This window comes from Dreissena polymorpha, chromosome 5 (assembly GCF_020536995.1).
Source record: "Dreissena polymorpha isolate Duluth1 chromosome 5, UMN_Dpol_1.0, whole genome shotgun sequence".
Lineage (NCBI taxonomy): Eukaryota > Metazoa > Mollusca > Bivalvia > Myida > Dreissenidae > Dreissena > Dreissena polymorpha.
This window is the reverse complement of record NC_068359.1, coordinates 13076691-13092178: the sequence shown is the minus strand read 5'-3', so window position 1 is coordinate 13092178 and position 15488 is coordinate 13076691. Positions and strand designations below refer to the sequence as shown.

General features: G+C 34.6%; 1 protein-coding gene across 1 annotated transcript in view; it reads right to left on the bottom strand.

The window, feature by feature from the left end:
- The window catches only part of LOC127881846 (aromatic-L-amino-acid decarboxylase-like), a 38615-nt gene extending 28561 nt beyond the window's left edge, over positions 1 to 10054 (bottom strand). The window contains exons 1-3 of the mRNA XM_052429996.1: positions 9372 to 10054; positions 3766 to 3966; positions 514 to 627 (exon numbers count right to left, since the gene is read on the bottom strand). Of these exons, the coding sequence (XP_052285956.1) occupies positions 514 to 627; positions 3766 to 3966 (315 nt within the window). The 5' untranslated portion in view covers positions 9372 to 10054. The remainder of the gene's footprint in view (positions 1 to 513; positions 628 to 3765; positions 3967 to 9371) is intronic.
- Between the last annotated feature and the right edge of the window lie 5434 nt (positions 10055 to 15488).

Here is a 15488-nt window from a genome sequence, read left to right as displayed (position 1 = left end):
AATACACAGGCAGGGGCTTATATAAGTTATATACCCAGTCAGAGATTGCCCGTTTCCTTTTATAGTTATTTTTGTTTTAATTGCTATCACGTAAAATTATCAACAGAAATGCGCGTTTAATGAAGTCATGAACACAAACGAAGTCATCTGTATTATATGTAACATTACTTTGAGGGATGTATGCATATACTTGAACTCAGTTTTTTTAAGTAGGATTAAGGAATTTATGTCAAAAGTGAACAGATCTATAATAACGCCTCGTTCTAGGAAAACGGGGTTTATTGCATGTGCGTAAGGTATCGTACCACATTAGCCTGTGTAATTCGCACGGGCTAATAATGGACGAAACCTTCCGCCTAGACCTGATTTTTGTAAAGAAGAGACTTTCTTTGAGCGTAAAAGCAGAAAGTATCGTCCTTAATAAGCCTGTGCAGAATGCACAGGCTAACCCGAGACGACGCTTTACGCGCATGCATTTAGCTCCGTTTTTCCAGAACTTTTATACTAACTGACCCAGGAAAATCCCACGCAGCCGATGGCGTCCGAGAGCATGTCGCCCAGTATAGATGGATAGGAATTGCCGGCGGGAAAGTAGGCGTGGAACTGTGGGTGCTGCCAGTGCGTTACCTGGAAGGTAGAAACCAAACACATCGCGGCGGTGAGCTCCAGTTTAGGATAAATGGTGGCCACTTCGGTCAGAGGTACAAAATCCTTTCTGGGCTAGTTGCTCACAACTTTAACCCATTTATGCCAAGCGTCTAGAAAAAGACATTGGTCCACTAGGCATACATGGGTTAACTAACAGCCAGTTCAGCTAACAGCCGTATATATTTAGACATGTTTATGAATATGAAGACTTTATACCATTTTTGCCTAGTGGGCTCTTCCATCCTTCTAAAATGAATCAATTTATTTCCCAAATTAGGGATGTTAGTATGCTTATTTCTATATTTAGAATATTTCTTGCAGAAATTCCTTTAAGCAAACAGCGCAGACCCTGATGATGCGGCGTCTCATCTGGGTCTACGCTGTTTGCCAAGGTCTTTTTTCTAGACGATAGGCATAATGGGTTAATATAGGTGTTAATTGTAAACAAAATTGAATGATCGAATGAAATGAAAATGTCTGATAATAACATTGTTTTTTTCCATTGATTTTATTTGGGTCTGAAGTTAACAGGCTATTACCTTAATTTGCCGTTAACGGTTTTAGCAACCGGTTACAGATCCGAAAGGATTTTTAAAAAAATGTCTAATTTAAATGGAAATTATTATTGTGTTATGTCCTATCGAGCTGGTTACAAACATTGTTTGCCGGGAATAGTAAAAATGGATAGAAAACAATTAAAAATCAATTTATAATTATACATAAATTTGAAAGTAATCATCAGCACGTGGTTTGAAATGACGGCCTTTGATTAAAAGCTATGCATGGATCCATTGTACGGATGTTGGTTTGAAACTGATTTCTATTAATGTTTGATAAATCCTTAAGCCAGGCGGTATGTTCGAAACATGGCCATTTTGAAAATAAGCTGAAATTCTGTACTCAATATCAGAACTAAAATACTTACAAGCATACCTTAAAAAGGATGATTGTCTTCGGCGTAGCTGTATAATCCAGCTTTTCATCTTAGATGACCTTTGTAAGTGTCCAATTAAATTTGAATAAAATTTCCTACTAGTAGGCCAGAATGAATGCATGGACTTTTCGTACTCACTAAATATACCAAAACTATACGAAATACAAAACGAGCAATCTACAAAAAGCTATTCAATTTGCATTAACATGTAATTTAATTGACTTTCTTTTTTGCGAAGTAAAGAGTTAACATTATTCCAATTATGCGTGCACTGTTATGAAACGGGATACTGCAGTGCGTTTTGCAGCGATGCTCGTGTTTAGCGTGCAACAATTGCATCTCTAATAAAACATAGTAAAGGGATACAGCAGTTTCAATCTAAACTCTCGACGTCATTAAAATGTGTTTGATCTTTCATATTTAGCAGATTGTTAACGCAAGAGCGTTTGGATCTAAAGGCTATGCTCTTTTATTTAAGAAATTACTACCATACTGTATACTGTGCACTATTATATTTTATATCATAAACACATTGTTTTCCTTATCCTGATATTCGTTTTGACCGAAATAATTAAAATTGTTTCTAAAATTGATCTTAATATATGTTTTAAACAATGCGTCGTTCCAGCAGTGGAATCGTGACCTCATGCATCGTAGTCCATCCCGAAAGGTATCACGGTCTGATCAAGGTAGATACAAAAATGTTATATAAACGGTATTGCGTTAACTAGTTGAACTGGAATTATATTTTGGCGAGGATTTAAAATGAAGATATTCGGCTAATGTTATAACGGTATGTCAATAAAAGTTTCTAAATCTGTTTTCAATAATTCCATGATAAAAACTGCGATTAATTTAATTAGAATTATTCCACCATATGGATTGATTGATTTATTAATATTCGGTTTACTTATCGAGATATAGAGCGAACATTTATACAAAATAAACGCTTTTAGTGATTTTCTGGCTGATATGGCTAAAATGTTAGCGGCATTTAAACATTTAAGAAAAGTGATAAAAGGTAACCGTATAAAACGGTGAATAATACCTGTCTCGGCATGGACGTCGCCATCTTGACTATCACGTGATTACCCTTCTGATAATCAACTGTGCTTTTTTTTGCATTAGCTCTGACAGAGCATATATATTTTACATAAGCCTCACATGCCAACTTGTAAGCGTTTTAATTGTACACAGAACACAATTTAACAAGAGCTGTGTTTGTGAAAAGCAATGCCCCCTACTGCGCTTTGAAGCCGCACGGCAGCTATTGTAGAAAAAAAATGACCGTTGACCTTGAAAGATGACCTTGACCTTTCACTACTCAAAATGTGCAGCTCCACGAGATACACATGCATGCCAAATATTAAGTTTCTATCTTCAATTTTGAAAAAGTTATTACCAACCATAAAGTTTTGGACAGACACACGCAAACAATCACAGACAGGCGGACAGACAGGCCAAAAACAATAAACCCAAGATCATTCGATCCGGGGGCATAAAAATAAATACGTAATTGTACAAAAATGTATGTACCCGCCTTTTGTTCCTAAGAACATGTCATGTTCACCGACACTAAAGGTTAAAGCTGCGTCAGCTGAGAGACTTTAATTGCGAAATCAAATACATAAATCATATATTTTGTTCAGGAAACTTTTGTTTTGCAGGAATGAATCGTTCTTTCTTTCAACGGCCCCGTATAAAACCTTTCATTTTAACTATTGGGTTAATAATAACCATCTTAATATCAATATTGAAAGCAAAATATAATAATTTTGTATGGGCAATGGATATCAACAACAAAGTAACTATTGTGTATCCTAACCCATTAATGCCTAGCGTCAAGAAAAAAGGCCTTTGCAAACAGCGTAGACCCAGATAAGACGCCGCATGATGCGGCGTCTCATCTGGGTCTGCGCTGTTTGCTTAAAGGAATTTCTGTAAGAAATATTCTAAATATATAAATACTTATACTAGACATCCCTAAATTTGGAAATAAATCGATCCAGTTAAGAATGATGGGAAAGTCCATAAATGGGTTAAATAATATTTGCGGTATCTAGTGTAATTTTCAGGCTGCGTTTTGATTATGTAGTTGCTAGAAAATAAGCAAGGCAGCTGTAATGGAAAACGAAACAACGCGTTCAACATTTGCTAGTATTATTCTTGGGTCACGACCCTACCCCTGGCATGATGACTTTTTCCACATCTTTCAGAATGTCTTCGAAATTCTCCCCCGTTTCCGGTGCCTGCGCGGGTAACAAATTGCGCATGTAGCCGGGTTCTACGTCAGCTGACACGGTGCGCGTGTGTAGAGTGCGCATGTAGTTGGCAATGTAGCGCACCATCTCAATGCCATGTTTTTCGAATTCGTCAGCGTTCATCTAAAGTATTAAAGAAAAATATTTAAGTAACATTATTATATTTATTTATTTGAAAAAGAAGAATAGAGGGGTACATACCTGTGTAAAAAAAAGATCCTGTATAAAACAGTGTGCGTTATTTAAAACTTTGAATAAAGAAATGAGTACCGGCAATACAAAGTGGTAGAAAATTCATGCTGAACAGTTTTTTTAAATATTTAAAGAACTGTCATTTATAGATAGAACAACCATTGGGCATGCATCGCAGTCTTAAAGACGGGTGTTGTCTGAAAAACAATTGTAACTAAGTTACTGCAATTTTAATGACGTGTTCTGACTTAAGAAAATGAATGAACGAAAGTTTGAACATTCATGTATTTAAAATATTAATAGGCCCTCAAAAAACGATGCTGAATAACACACGGTAGATCTACGAACACAAACTTAGCTGCTTTCAAACGTGGCACCACAAAATACCATCAATAATACGTTTATACCTGTAAGCACATGTTATGAAAGAAGCATACGATGCTTTCAATTTAAGTTGAAACAATATTTTCATAAGTTTAATAATAATATTAATAGACAAGTAATATAACTTAAAAAAAATACTTGAAATTCGGTTGCTGGAAATACGAAATTAGTTATCAAGTTATATGTGCTTATATTCATGTATTACACATATTGTTCTTACCCTTAGGCCAGCATTTTTTTATTTGTTTTACGGGAAATTTTTCAAAAATTGAGTCGGGGGGGATAAATTAAAATAAAAATAAAAGCATGAAAAATGAGCAGTCGACCAAAAAATAAAAATAAAACTGTCTAAGCCGATTATTTATTTTTTTGAAAATTTAAAATTCAGCCAATTTAACCTTATGTATACTTGCATTAACCTTTACGTGTTTTATATATCTCATTACACTGTTGTAGAAGCTTTTATTAATAACAGTAAACATATTTATATCTATATATATTTATAGGTAAAAGCACCTTTCGCATGTATTATACTAAATTGCTTTAATAGAGACTATTAAACACGCCAGGTGTGTAGTGTATTATAGTGATCGTTAAACTTTTGTTGAGTGTATATCATATGTATGTTTATAACAAATATAGCATGCATTTGACTTAAATAAAAAAGACTTGAAAACTTTTTACACTGTTTAATAGCTTTAACAACCAACTTTGTAACTTTCATCCATGGGTGGAATATGCACTTTAATATACAACAGACTTGCTTTATATCATGATAATTTGTATCAATCATGAGAAAAAATGAGCCACGTAACAGGAAAATGGACCTTAGGGCGATTGCGACCATTTTGGCTTCAAAAGAGCAGTCTGATCAGGATCCAAACTGTTCAACATTTAGTCAGTACTTCTAAAGATGTTTATAAGCAAACACTTTGGATCCTTTGGACTCTTAAGTATACTTACATGTACCCCGGGCACGGTACATATACTAAAACGTACCAGGAATTTAAACGCTAAATCGGTCATTGTCGGCTATATTTTTTTTAATAAATTATATTCACATTTATGTCAATTTTCTGTAAAATGGCCTCTATATAATCGAAACACATACTTAAAAAGCATGATGATGTAGTTGTTTTTTAAATAGAAGTTTGTTTAAGATAATCGGTAGCGCGTTTTACGACATCGGACTTTGGGCGGGAATACAACTCGGATACAGTCTAATATCGACAAGGTGTTCTTAAGATTAACTTTTCTAATTGAAAAAGATTAACTTTTCTAATTGAAATTGTTTCTGCTCCGTTTTTAATTAATTTGATTTTAAAATATGCTACATTTGTCTCGTTGTTGTTAATGTCCGCCATTTCGGAAATGCAATATGAAAATCATTTGTTAAATACTCACCGATTGGCTAAATAGCGTGTGGTATTGGCTGCAATAGCCAATGAAAATCTCTGACGCTTTACAAGTCGACGTGGCACAACGAAACAACCCGTATTATGAACAAATTTTGAACAACACTTTCGGCAATCTGCGCATTTTTTTTCTAGTTTCGGATAAAATACGAGGTCGGCGGGTGAAATATAAATAATAAAAAAAACGAAAGTGACTTTTATTTTTATTTGGATTTGTCAAAAAATAGGGTCGGGCGCTTCCGTAAAACAAATAACAAAAAAATGCTGGCCTTATTGTATAATTATGCGGGATTTTAATGTACCAGTAACAAGAGAAATGTGTATAGACCGTCTGACACAAGAGTATTAAAATGTAATACTTGAACAATTGACATTTAAATAACGATTATATATACTTTTAAAAAGATCCTTTCACATCGACAAATAATCTAACATATTCATATATTGTAAGCCCTGAGTTTAAAAGCTTTGATGCAAAAATAAGGTAAACGAATTAATACCGTTTTTTTAAGTTTCATTCAGTAATTGCACAAATTTAAACATACTTGGTCTTCTTTTGTCAAAGTTAGGCAAATACGTATTTCTCAAATTGTCATCAAAGGGACATATCAGTACAAACTGGTATTCATCTTCAATTTCGTTTAATGAACAGTGTTTACAAATTCGTTCATTTCTGGGAATATGTTGATGTCTACAAGTTTCAATAAAAAGGCTATGGAATGATAACATTAACGTCCGTTCTCCGATTTGAAATAAACATCTTTTAAACGGTTTCGAACAATTGGAATAAAGGCGTTTATATGAACAGATTCTGAATACAACCAAACGTCGTTAAAACCAGATTCTTGTAAGAGGTTTTGAACTTTGCATGCCCAAGATTTAGAACGTGTAGCGCTTCTTGCTTCTCCGTAATGTTTACGAATAATATTGTTTAAAATACAGTTGGCAGATTAAAAGTCTAAAAGTCTTAAAATAAAAAATATTTTACTTTTCGCAAATAACGGCAAATATGCAACGGATATCTTTCAACTTCGGAATACAATGCATTTGATTGTGTAGAGGATTTTACATTAAGCAGCCATTTACAAAATTTACGCTGTACACGCTCAATATTATCCGCCTTAGTAAATCCCCAAATCTCGCAACCATAATTAAGAATCGAAGCATCATACAAGTTAAACATTATTTTGGTTGGTACATTTGGCGATTTCGTATAACTATATAATGAGTTCATCGCCCGAAGCGCTTTTGACGACAGCGTTTTTGTAACCTGTAGATGGGCACCGCTATTCGACAGTACTATATCAAGGTAATTGAAAAATTTTACGACTTCAATTGGATTGTTATTACCGGTATATAAACAACTGTACCTGGCTGGCAAACAACCAATATGAAAGATAACAATCTTTGTCTTGTCAATATTTACAGTTTTATTCCACTGATTGCAATATTCGTTCAAATTATTCAACGATGATTGTAATCCCTCCGCTGATTCAGAGAATAATACTTCATCATCGGCAAATAACAAAAGATAAATTGATTGCTGGTAGATAGTTATGCCGGCATTTATATCACTTTGTAAATGCAGTTCAATATCATTTAAGAACAGAGAAAACATAATTGATGAACATGTTTCCCCTTTGCAATAAACGTATGTCGGATTTAAAGAAATCTGAGATACTATTCAAGTGTTTAACACCTAATTTAATTTGGTCATATAATGACATTATTACTGCCAATAATTCACCGTCAATACCGGACTGAATAAGTTTAAGCCAAAGATGCATGCGATCCGTAATATCATAAGCCTTTAAGTAATCGACAAAATAGCAGAATAGTTTTTGACGATGCTGCGAAGCAGCTCGTCAAAGTTATCATACCATGAAAAAGACCGAGCCAGTCCGATTGAGATAGCTCGATTTTTCTAATCGGCATACCTCGCTGATTATCATTGATAAAGGTATAGAAAGCTCAGCTATAAATAGGACAGCATATTCTGGGAAAAAAGATTTACTAATACATGTAGTTTGAAAACGTTAATTTTAAATCAGTTATATTTAATCCATTATATGTTTATAGATCAATGAAATAACTATGCATTTTCTGTAATCTATTTTACATGTGTCGTGATTCAGTAAATAAATTGCGAATTAAAATGTGTATAATTAACTTTCAACGCGATCATGAGTTCAAAGAAAACGAATTATTTCGAACCTGCCACTTGTAAACGTTGTAGCGACTATGGTATATAACAGCATAATAGCCGCTTGACAGCTGTGAAACTCGCTCTTATGCGTGCTATCACATTTTGCATATTTAATAAACTTTTCAAACAGAAATTACAGAGCCACATCAGTGCACATACTATGTTTGTTAATTCATTCGTTTGTTGGATATTGTTTTCTGTTTTAAACACATAATGTATTAGGTCATATCTCGGAGATTTAGTGAACCTTACCATGTGTTCATGGGCGAACCCACCTCTTCAATTGCTCTTTCGACTATGTGTTCATACCTACTTTCGGGAATCATAATGAAATTATTGCCGTTTTTAACATACAACATGCCTTAGCTTATTGGATTAGAGAAAAAAAAACAATAATCAAAAAAGAAAAATTATATGTTCATGCACATTGGCATGTGAAATCACGTCCGTACACATAGCATCATTAACTTAGGAAAGGAAACTACAATATATAAAGTTTGGTATGATATACATGTGAAATTAAAGAGCATGGTGTAATTAAAGAGCATGTCAAGTTTTGAATTTATATGCTGAAACGTAATGTTATAACCCACAAACGTTTTACTGTAACAAAACGTTTTTTTTTTAGATGAGTGGTTCAGAAAATACACGTCGAATATCTTTTTTTAAAGATATTTCTTGTTATATATGATCGAGAATGTAACCCGCCTCCCAGTTTTGCTGAATGGATCAAGTTTTCCCAGGGGTAATACTTACCCGTACCCCCATTTTTTTTCGTACCCTAATTTTTGCTCGTACCTACATTTTATTTCGTACCCAATTTTTTATCCTACCCAAATTTTTTTCGTAACCAAATCTTTTGTCGTACCCATTGTTTTTGGCATAATTTTTGTACCCACAATTTTCGTACCCATTTTTTTCCTACCCAAAATTTTCGTACCCACACACACAATTGTGGTGATGTAGACAAATTTAAATAGATGCTTTTATATCAATCCTCTTCAAAAGCATCGTCACACCAGTACTGTCAGTACTTTGATTTTAAGTCGAGCTTGATTTATCTTACGGAATAATACAATAAAAACAAAATGAAAACATCCCGTACTGCAATTTGAAGGGATAGTTAACTTCATAGTACATGTATAGTAACGGTAAATTACCATGCAATACATATCTTTAGATTGCATCAAAGGCTATCAACAAGTTAAACATTGTAAGTCGTTGCTTACCTTTTATCAAAACGAAACCAAAGACAGACATAAAAGTAAAACAATATAAATTGATATTTTATTTCATGTTAACATAAATCAAATAATGGAAAATGCGTTTACCTTTCACAGACAATGAAGACAATTCAATAATTCCAAATCGCTTTATAATTTGTATCAAACGCTACTGAACATATGATAACGCCAAATACCAAACGGTATCTGGATATTTATGCTGCAAACAACTACACCCACTTGCAAGTCCTTCCAAAAACTGTCAAGTTACATTCCGGACAAGCTCTTTACTTTCGACGACATCCACTTCCATTTACTGCCGAGCCACAAACAGACAAGTGACCTGAGTTTGACAGGAAGTCAAATCGAGCGCGCGCAAACTCCGAGGTAAACGTAATCCCGCGGAAAATCTCGCTTCTGATTGGATAATTTAGTCGTCTGCTGCTGAATTTTATAATTGTCACTGGGAATGTTGATGTCAATCCCCGACATCGTTGCGTTATCAATGAATAGACCTATTTCAAATATAGCAGCGCGATTAATTCTTGATTTAGGATGACGCGCTGGATGTGAAGTGAAAATGCTCGTCTGCTTTCTTTAAGAGAAACGTAATGATAGAGTTTATTTCTTGGTTTCGGTAGATAATTGATTTAAATAGACTAGTGGTCTGAGGAATTCAATTGTTGACGAGTGATATTTTCTATGAAAAAGAGTGAATACAAATCGATAAGCATCTTCAAAATAAAAATACAATATTTTGTAAAAATGCTTTTTCCACCATTTGTTTACACTTTAAATTTAGTTTAATTGGTGAATTTCGCTGGAATACTTAGCAATGACGTCGAGACGTCGAAACCACGTCATTTAACCATTTAAAATCGAACACTTTCACTGTTAATTTTCACTTTTTCAAACAGTGAAATATCGTTTTTTAAATCAATGATACGTCCCTGAAAACCAAAAGAAACATTAAATAAGTGAGAATGTATGTCAGCTTACTTTCAAACAAGCGTGTCTCGATCTGTTACAGCTATTATCCGTGCTTGCGGACTTAAATTAGTACACAAAGTTACACAACAAGTAACTTTAAAAGCCACGAATGCTAAATTCGTATAAGTTATAATAGATGTCAAAATATGAATTACCATTTTTACTGTTTCCCTTCTCAAAGCCACTTTATGGCTGAACGGCGTGGCATTTTCTTTTGAGTTCTGCGCTTGTTTAATTATAAAGATGAATGGTGGTTATTGCATAAAGAAATGTTCGTGAAGCCTTTGTGGGAACGAGGATTATTTAAAGTTCACTATTAACTACAAGTGCATCTTATTTAAGTTGATAATCCGCTTGTGTAGCACAAACGCAGTCCTTTAATCATGGAGGCGAATATACATCTGCTAAATTAAACATTATTTTAATTTGTTTTCAAATTGAATGTATGTATATTGATTAGAGCTACACGATCAAGGCTAAACTGAATTTAATTAATGTTTCTGTAAGTATCGAGTAAACCTGCTATATGCTGGGTTCCCACTGCCGATCAGATCAACACGATCAAGCCCGACCAAACGGTCGGGTACTGGTCTGGTTCGGTCGGCATGAGTGGTTGAGGACGGTCGGGTAGGTCGGCATTGGTCGGGCTTCCTACCCGATATTTTTGACATGTCAAACAATATCGAGTAGCGGTCGAGTAGAAAATTGATCGAGAAGCGCTCGGGAAGTGGTCGTGTATTAGTCGAGTAGAAGATCGAGTTGATCCGCTCGACCTCTACCCGAGTTATTTTAGATCGCAACACGATCCACTCGACCTCTATTCGATTTGATGTACAGATTAACTAGACTGCTTGCTATCCAACGGCTACTCGACCTTACACGATCACTTCCTTATTGCTATTCGACTATACACGAGCTCTGAACCCGATCCGCTCGACCTCTACCCGAGTTATTTTAGATCGATTTGTACGACTGTAGTACGACCATCACGATCTGGTCGTGTGAAGCTCTGGTGGCGATCGAGTTGAGGTCCACTTGGTCGAGCTGAGATCGTATAGGACTCGCGTATAGGTCGAGATGATCGAGCGGAAATCGGAAAGATGGTTGAGTGGACGTCGTTAATGAGTCGTGTGGGTGTCGTGTCAATCGGGACACCTCGGACAATTCCGCCATATCGGCGATCGTCTCTCGGGTGTATTTGGTGGAAGAATATGTCTAACGCCTCTAGGCGGAAGATATTACACCGAAAATATAGTTCGGGTTACACACCAACAAATTTGCACTAAATCAACCGATAATATAGATATATAATGACCAATATCTGTAAAGAGTAATATAATAGAATATTTATTAATGATATTGTTTAAAATTAGATATTATTGCATGCAAAATATTCAAATTTTAATAAAATGTTAAGAAAGCAAAATAGTTGTTTATTGAAGTGAAAACATCAACATTATTCAAACTTAAGAGAATCAGTATTTCTTAAATTATATTCATTGCAACATTGCTGATGTTCGGCTCCAGGCGACAAACTTTGAGATTTAATCAATATGTTTATGTTCTATACCATAAACAATCGTACAACACTGTACAGTGGTACAGAGAAAACTCTTGGATGTAATATAAGAAATAGTAGACTCCACATTGGTCCCAATGGCATTATAGTGACCAGCCAGGCAGTCACAAACTGTATATGGACTATAGCCATACAGCCCTCAGTGGGGCTATAATCAGTATTGAGACACCTGAAAGGTTTCATGGAATGGAATGAGTGGGGCTTGATTGAATTTGAAAAACGATTATTTCTGTACATTTGATGATTGCAACCATACAGTACTTCTGGCAGATATTGTTTATATTTTATCCTAGGCATTTTAATTCCAGATGTTGTTATAATCCCGGCCAGGCAACTAGCTTTTCAAAGCCTTAAACAATCCAGTGCCATTAAAATTAGGGACAGCCTGTTACAATGTTCAGTTTGGTAATATTATTAAATTAAGACATAAATTTGCCCTTGGAAATGAACTCAATTCAGAATGGCCTCTCAAAATAAGACATACTGTATTGGAAATGTTAAAACTGAGCAGTGGTGTTGTAAAAATTTATATTATTTATCTTTTAAGAATCTTTAAGATACATATCACAGGCATGCCCATGGTTTTGGGTCAGTACTCTTTAGATGGGAAACAAAAACACTAAATATGGTTGACAGTGCCGGCAACAATTGTAAAAAGATATTTTCCATCCCTGACTGCCATTACTGACATGAAGTAATTTAACTGTAATATGTCTGGAAACAGTGTCTATCACACTTTTCTAAATATTGATTTATTCATGCATATGTATATATATGTCATACAAGTACAGATCATACAATACAGTCAATTTACAACATTTAATAATTGGAAAACAATGGAGCGATACAGGGCAATCGTGGCCCTCTTGTTTATAAGAATATGTCAAAATGGGCAAAAGTCAGGGACAATACTGTCTAAATGCCCTTTTAACAACTCTGGTGACATGCGGCTGTAGTATATTTTCTCTGTAAATTTACAGCCAAACACAAAATGTCATCATCATAAATGTATACCGGGTAGCTTACATGTATATAAATATGATACGAGGTCTTATACAAATTAACCTGGATATTTATGAAAAACACCATCTCCCTGTAAAGTGTAAAGAGAGAAGGCATTTATTCACCAGTAACATTATGTTTAGTACTGGTAAATTGCAAGCAACGAACATGAAAAATTCAGTTCCCAATTCGAGTTTTTAAAAAGTTCAACTTTGCTTAGGTAATAATGCATCAATGTTGATTCTAAAGAAAAAGAGTAATCATTTATGCCTAAACTGTTCTGCTGTCCAGAAGCAAGGACGTCATACACAAGCTTTACAACATTAATAGTTTTAGTTACTAAACAATCTAAAATGAATGTCCATTCTAAGTTTGCTGTCTTATTCTTCCCTCAAATCATACATGTTTCTTGCATAATTGAATGTTCATGTCCATGGATCACAATGTATATTGTAACAAACATTATTTTGAATTATCTTTCACAGTTATATATTTAATATTAGGTTAATTTTGGGATACACTCAAGCAAATATTAACATTTGTCTCAAAATGAATCATCCTCTGAAGCCCCCGATGGGATTCAAACCCACACCTCTTTCCTCTGGAGAGGAAAGTATTCTATCTTAAAATACAAGGGCATGTAAGAGGAAAACTAGCAATTTCAAAGGGACATTTTCACAAATTAGACATGTATTGAAGTTTGTTATTAAATACTTTAAATTGATAAGTAAACATTTTAGCAAAATAACTCAAAGAAAAAGAAAAAAAGAAAGGAAATCTCCCTTAACTGGGCTCGATCCACTGACCCTTGGAGTAAAAGCTTAAACAAATGGGCCATCAGTGCTCCCATATAGTCAGTGGTTTATTTTATACTTTATTAATATATAAGCAATCCTTGTAATGTCACAAAATCTAACTATACCATAAGAACTCCCCAAATTATTTTTGTCATTATAGACTCTATGCTATATTGATAAATGCAAACATTGAATCTAAAAAGCTGCAATAAAAAAAGAATAAAATTGAATAAAAATATAAAAGTAACCCTCAAATGGGCTCGAACCATTGACCCCATGGAGTAAAAGTCTACCGTTTGGATCAATCGGCCATCCATGCTCATACAATGAGTGATGTGTTTCATACTTTATCAAGTTTATGTAAGCAATCCTCGTATCTCACAAAATATAACAAAAACAGTCGATTTAATTTTTAAATTTACTCGATGTCAATATTATAAGTACTCCTATCAGTATGTCAGTAATGGCATCTTTAAATTTTAACAAGTTTTTAAGTACGTTGTGGGAATTTTAAGATCTACATTAAATAAGTACTTAAAGAATGTAATCTTGAAAAAGACGAGCTAAAACACACATTTCAATTTTTCCTCTTTACGAGGGGGCCTCCATCTTGTTTTCTAAAGTAGTTCCAAATCCAATATGACGGCCGCCTACGTACATCAAAGAGACGGTGTGGTGTAGCCCACTGTCCGATGCGTTCAGATTGGGTGTCGTGTGTTATCGACAAGAGGTCGAGAAGAAGTCGTGTATACCCATTGTGTCACACCGGTCTTACTGACCCCATGGAGTGTAGTGACGTCACCATCTATGTATAGAATGCGTGTATACCCTTTTAAGTCGAGCTTGATCGGGTTTGGTCGGGAAATTTCGGTGATCGGGATGAACGAGTTGATCGGATCGGCAGTGGGAACCCACCTTTAAATAAGTTTATTCTGATAACTAGAAAACTAAAATAATAATTCTTGTTTATTTAAGAATTAAATTCATAACATTTATGTATATACCTTACCTTTTGTGTTGGAGTGAGTCAACATATATTAATTAAATGGCTTAAATTACATAGTATATCATTTACGTTTCAAGCATATATCAATTATACATTGATGTAATACAATGGATCTCCTCTTAACCGGACACCCCCGGGACCGAGAAGACATTCCGGTTTAGAGAGGATTCCTGTTTACGGGGGAAATTAACTATTTTACTTTCAGAAAGTCAATTACATAGCCTAATGTTAAAATACTTTTGAGAAAAATATAATATGTATAATATTTTAAATCACATAAAACTACCTCTTGATCAAACATTCATAGGTACGCTAACAAAAATTAAGATTCAATCAATAGTTGCTATAACTTTTAACCCATTTATGCCTAGAGCGTCTAGAAAAAAGGCCTTGGCAAACAGCGTAGATGCATGATGCGGCGTCTCATCAGGGTCTGCGCTGTTTGGTTACAGGAATTTATGTAAGAACTATTCTAAATATAGAAATACATGTACTAGACATCAATAAATGTTATTATACTTTGACTACGCTGTACCTCATTTTCCTTCATTGTCATTTTATGTTGTGACTCGGAGGCTTGAAAATTGAAATACATGTACTTCTTTCCACTAGATTTATAACTTAGTATCCTTCCACACACTTCACGAAAAGCGATCCCCACGATGACGGCTTTTTTTAACCACATTCCCCATTTTTTCTCTTTTGCCGATAACTTGCCACCGCCACTTATGTTTCACGCTTGCCTTGATTTCTTTTGTATTATACCCAGGGATTAAGTACTTAATTTTGTCAAACAAGATGTTGGCAACTAGGTATGCACTTTCGATTGTATGCAAACAAATAGATTTTCG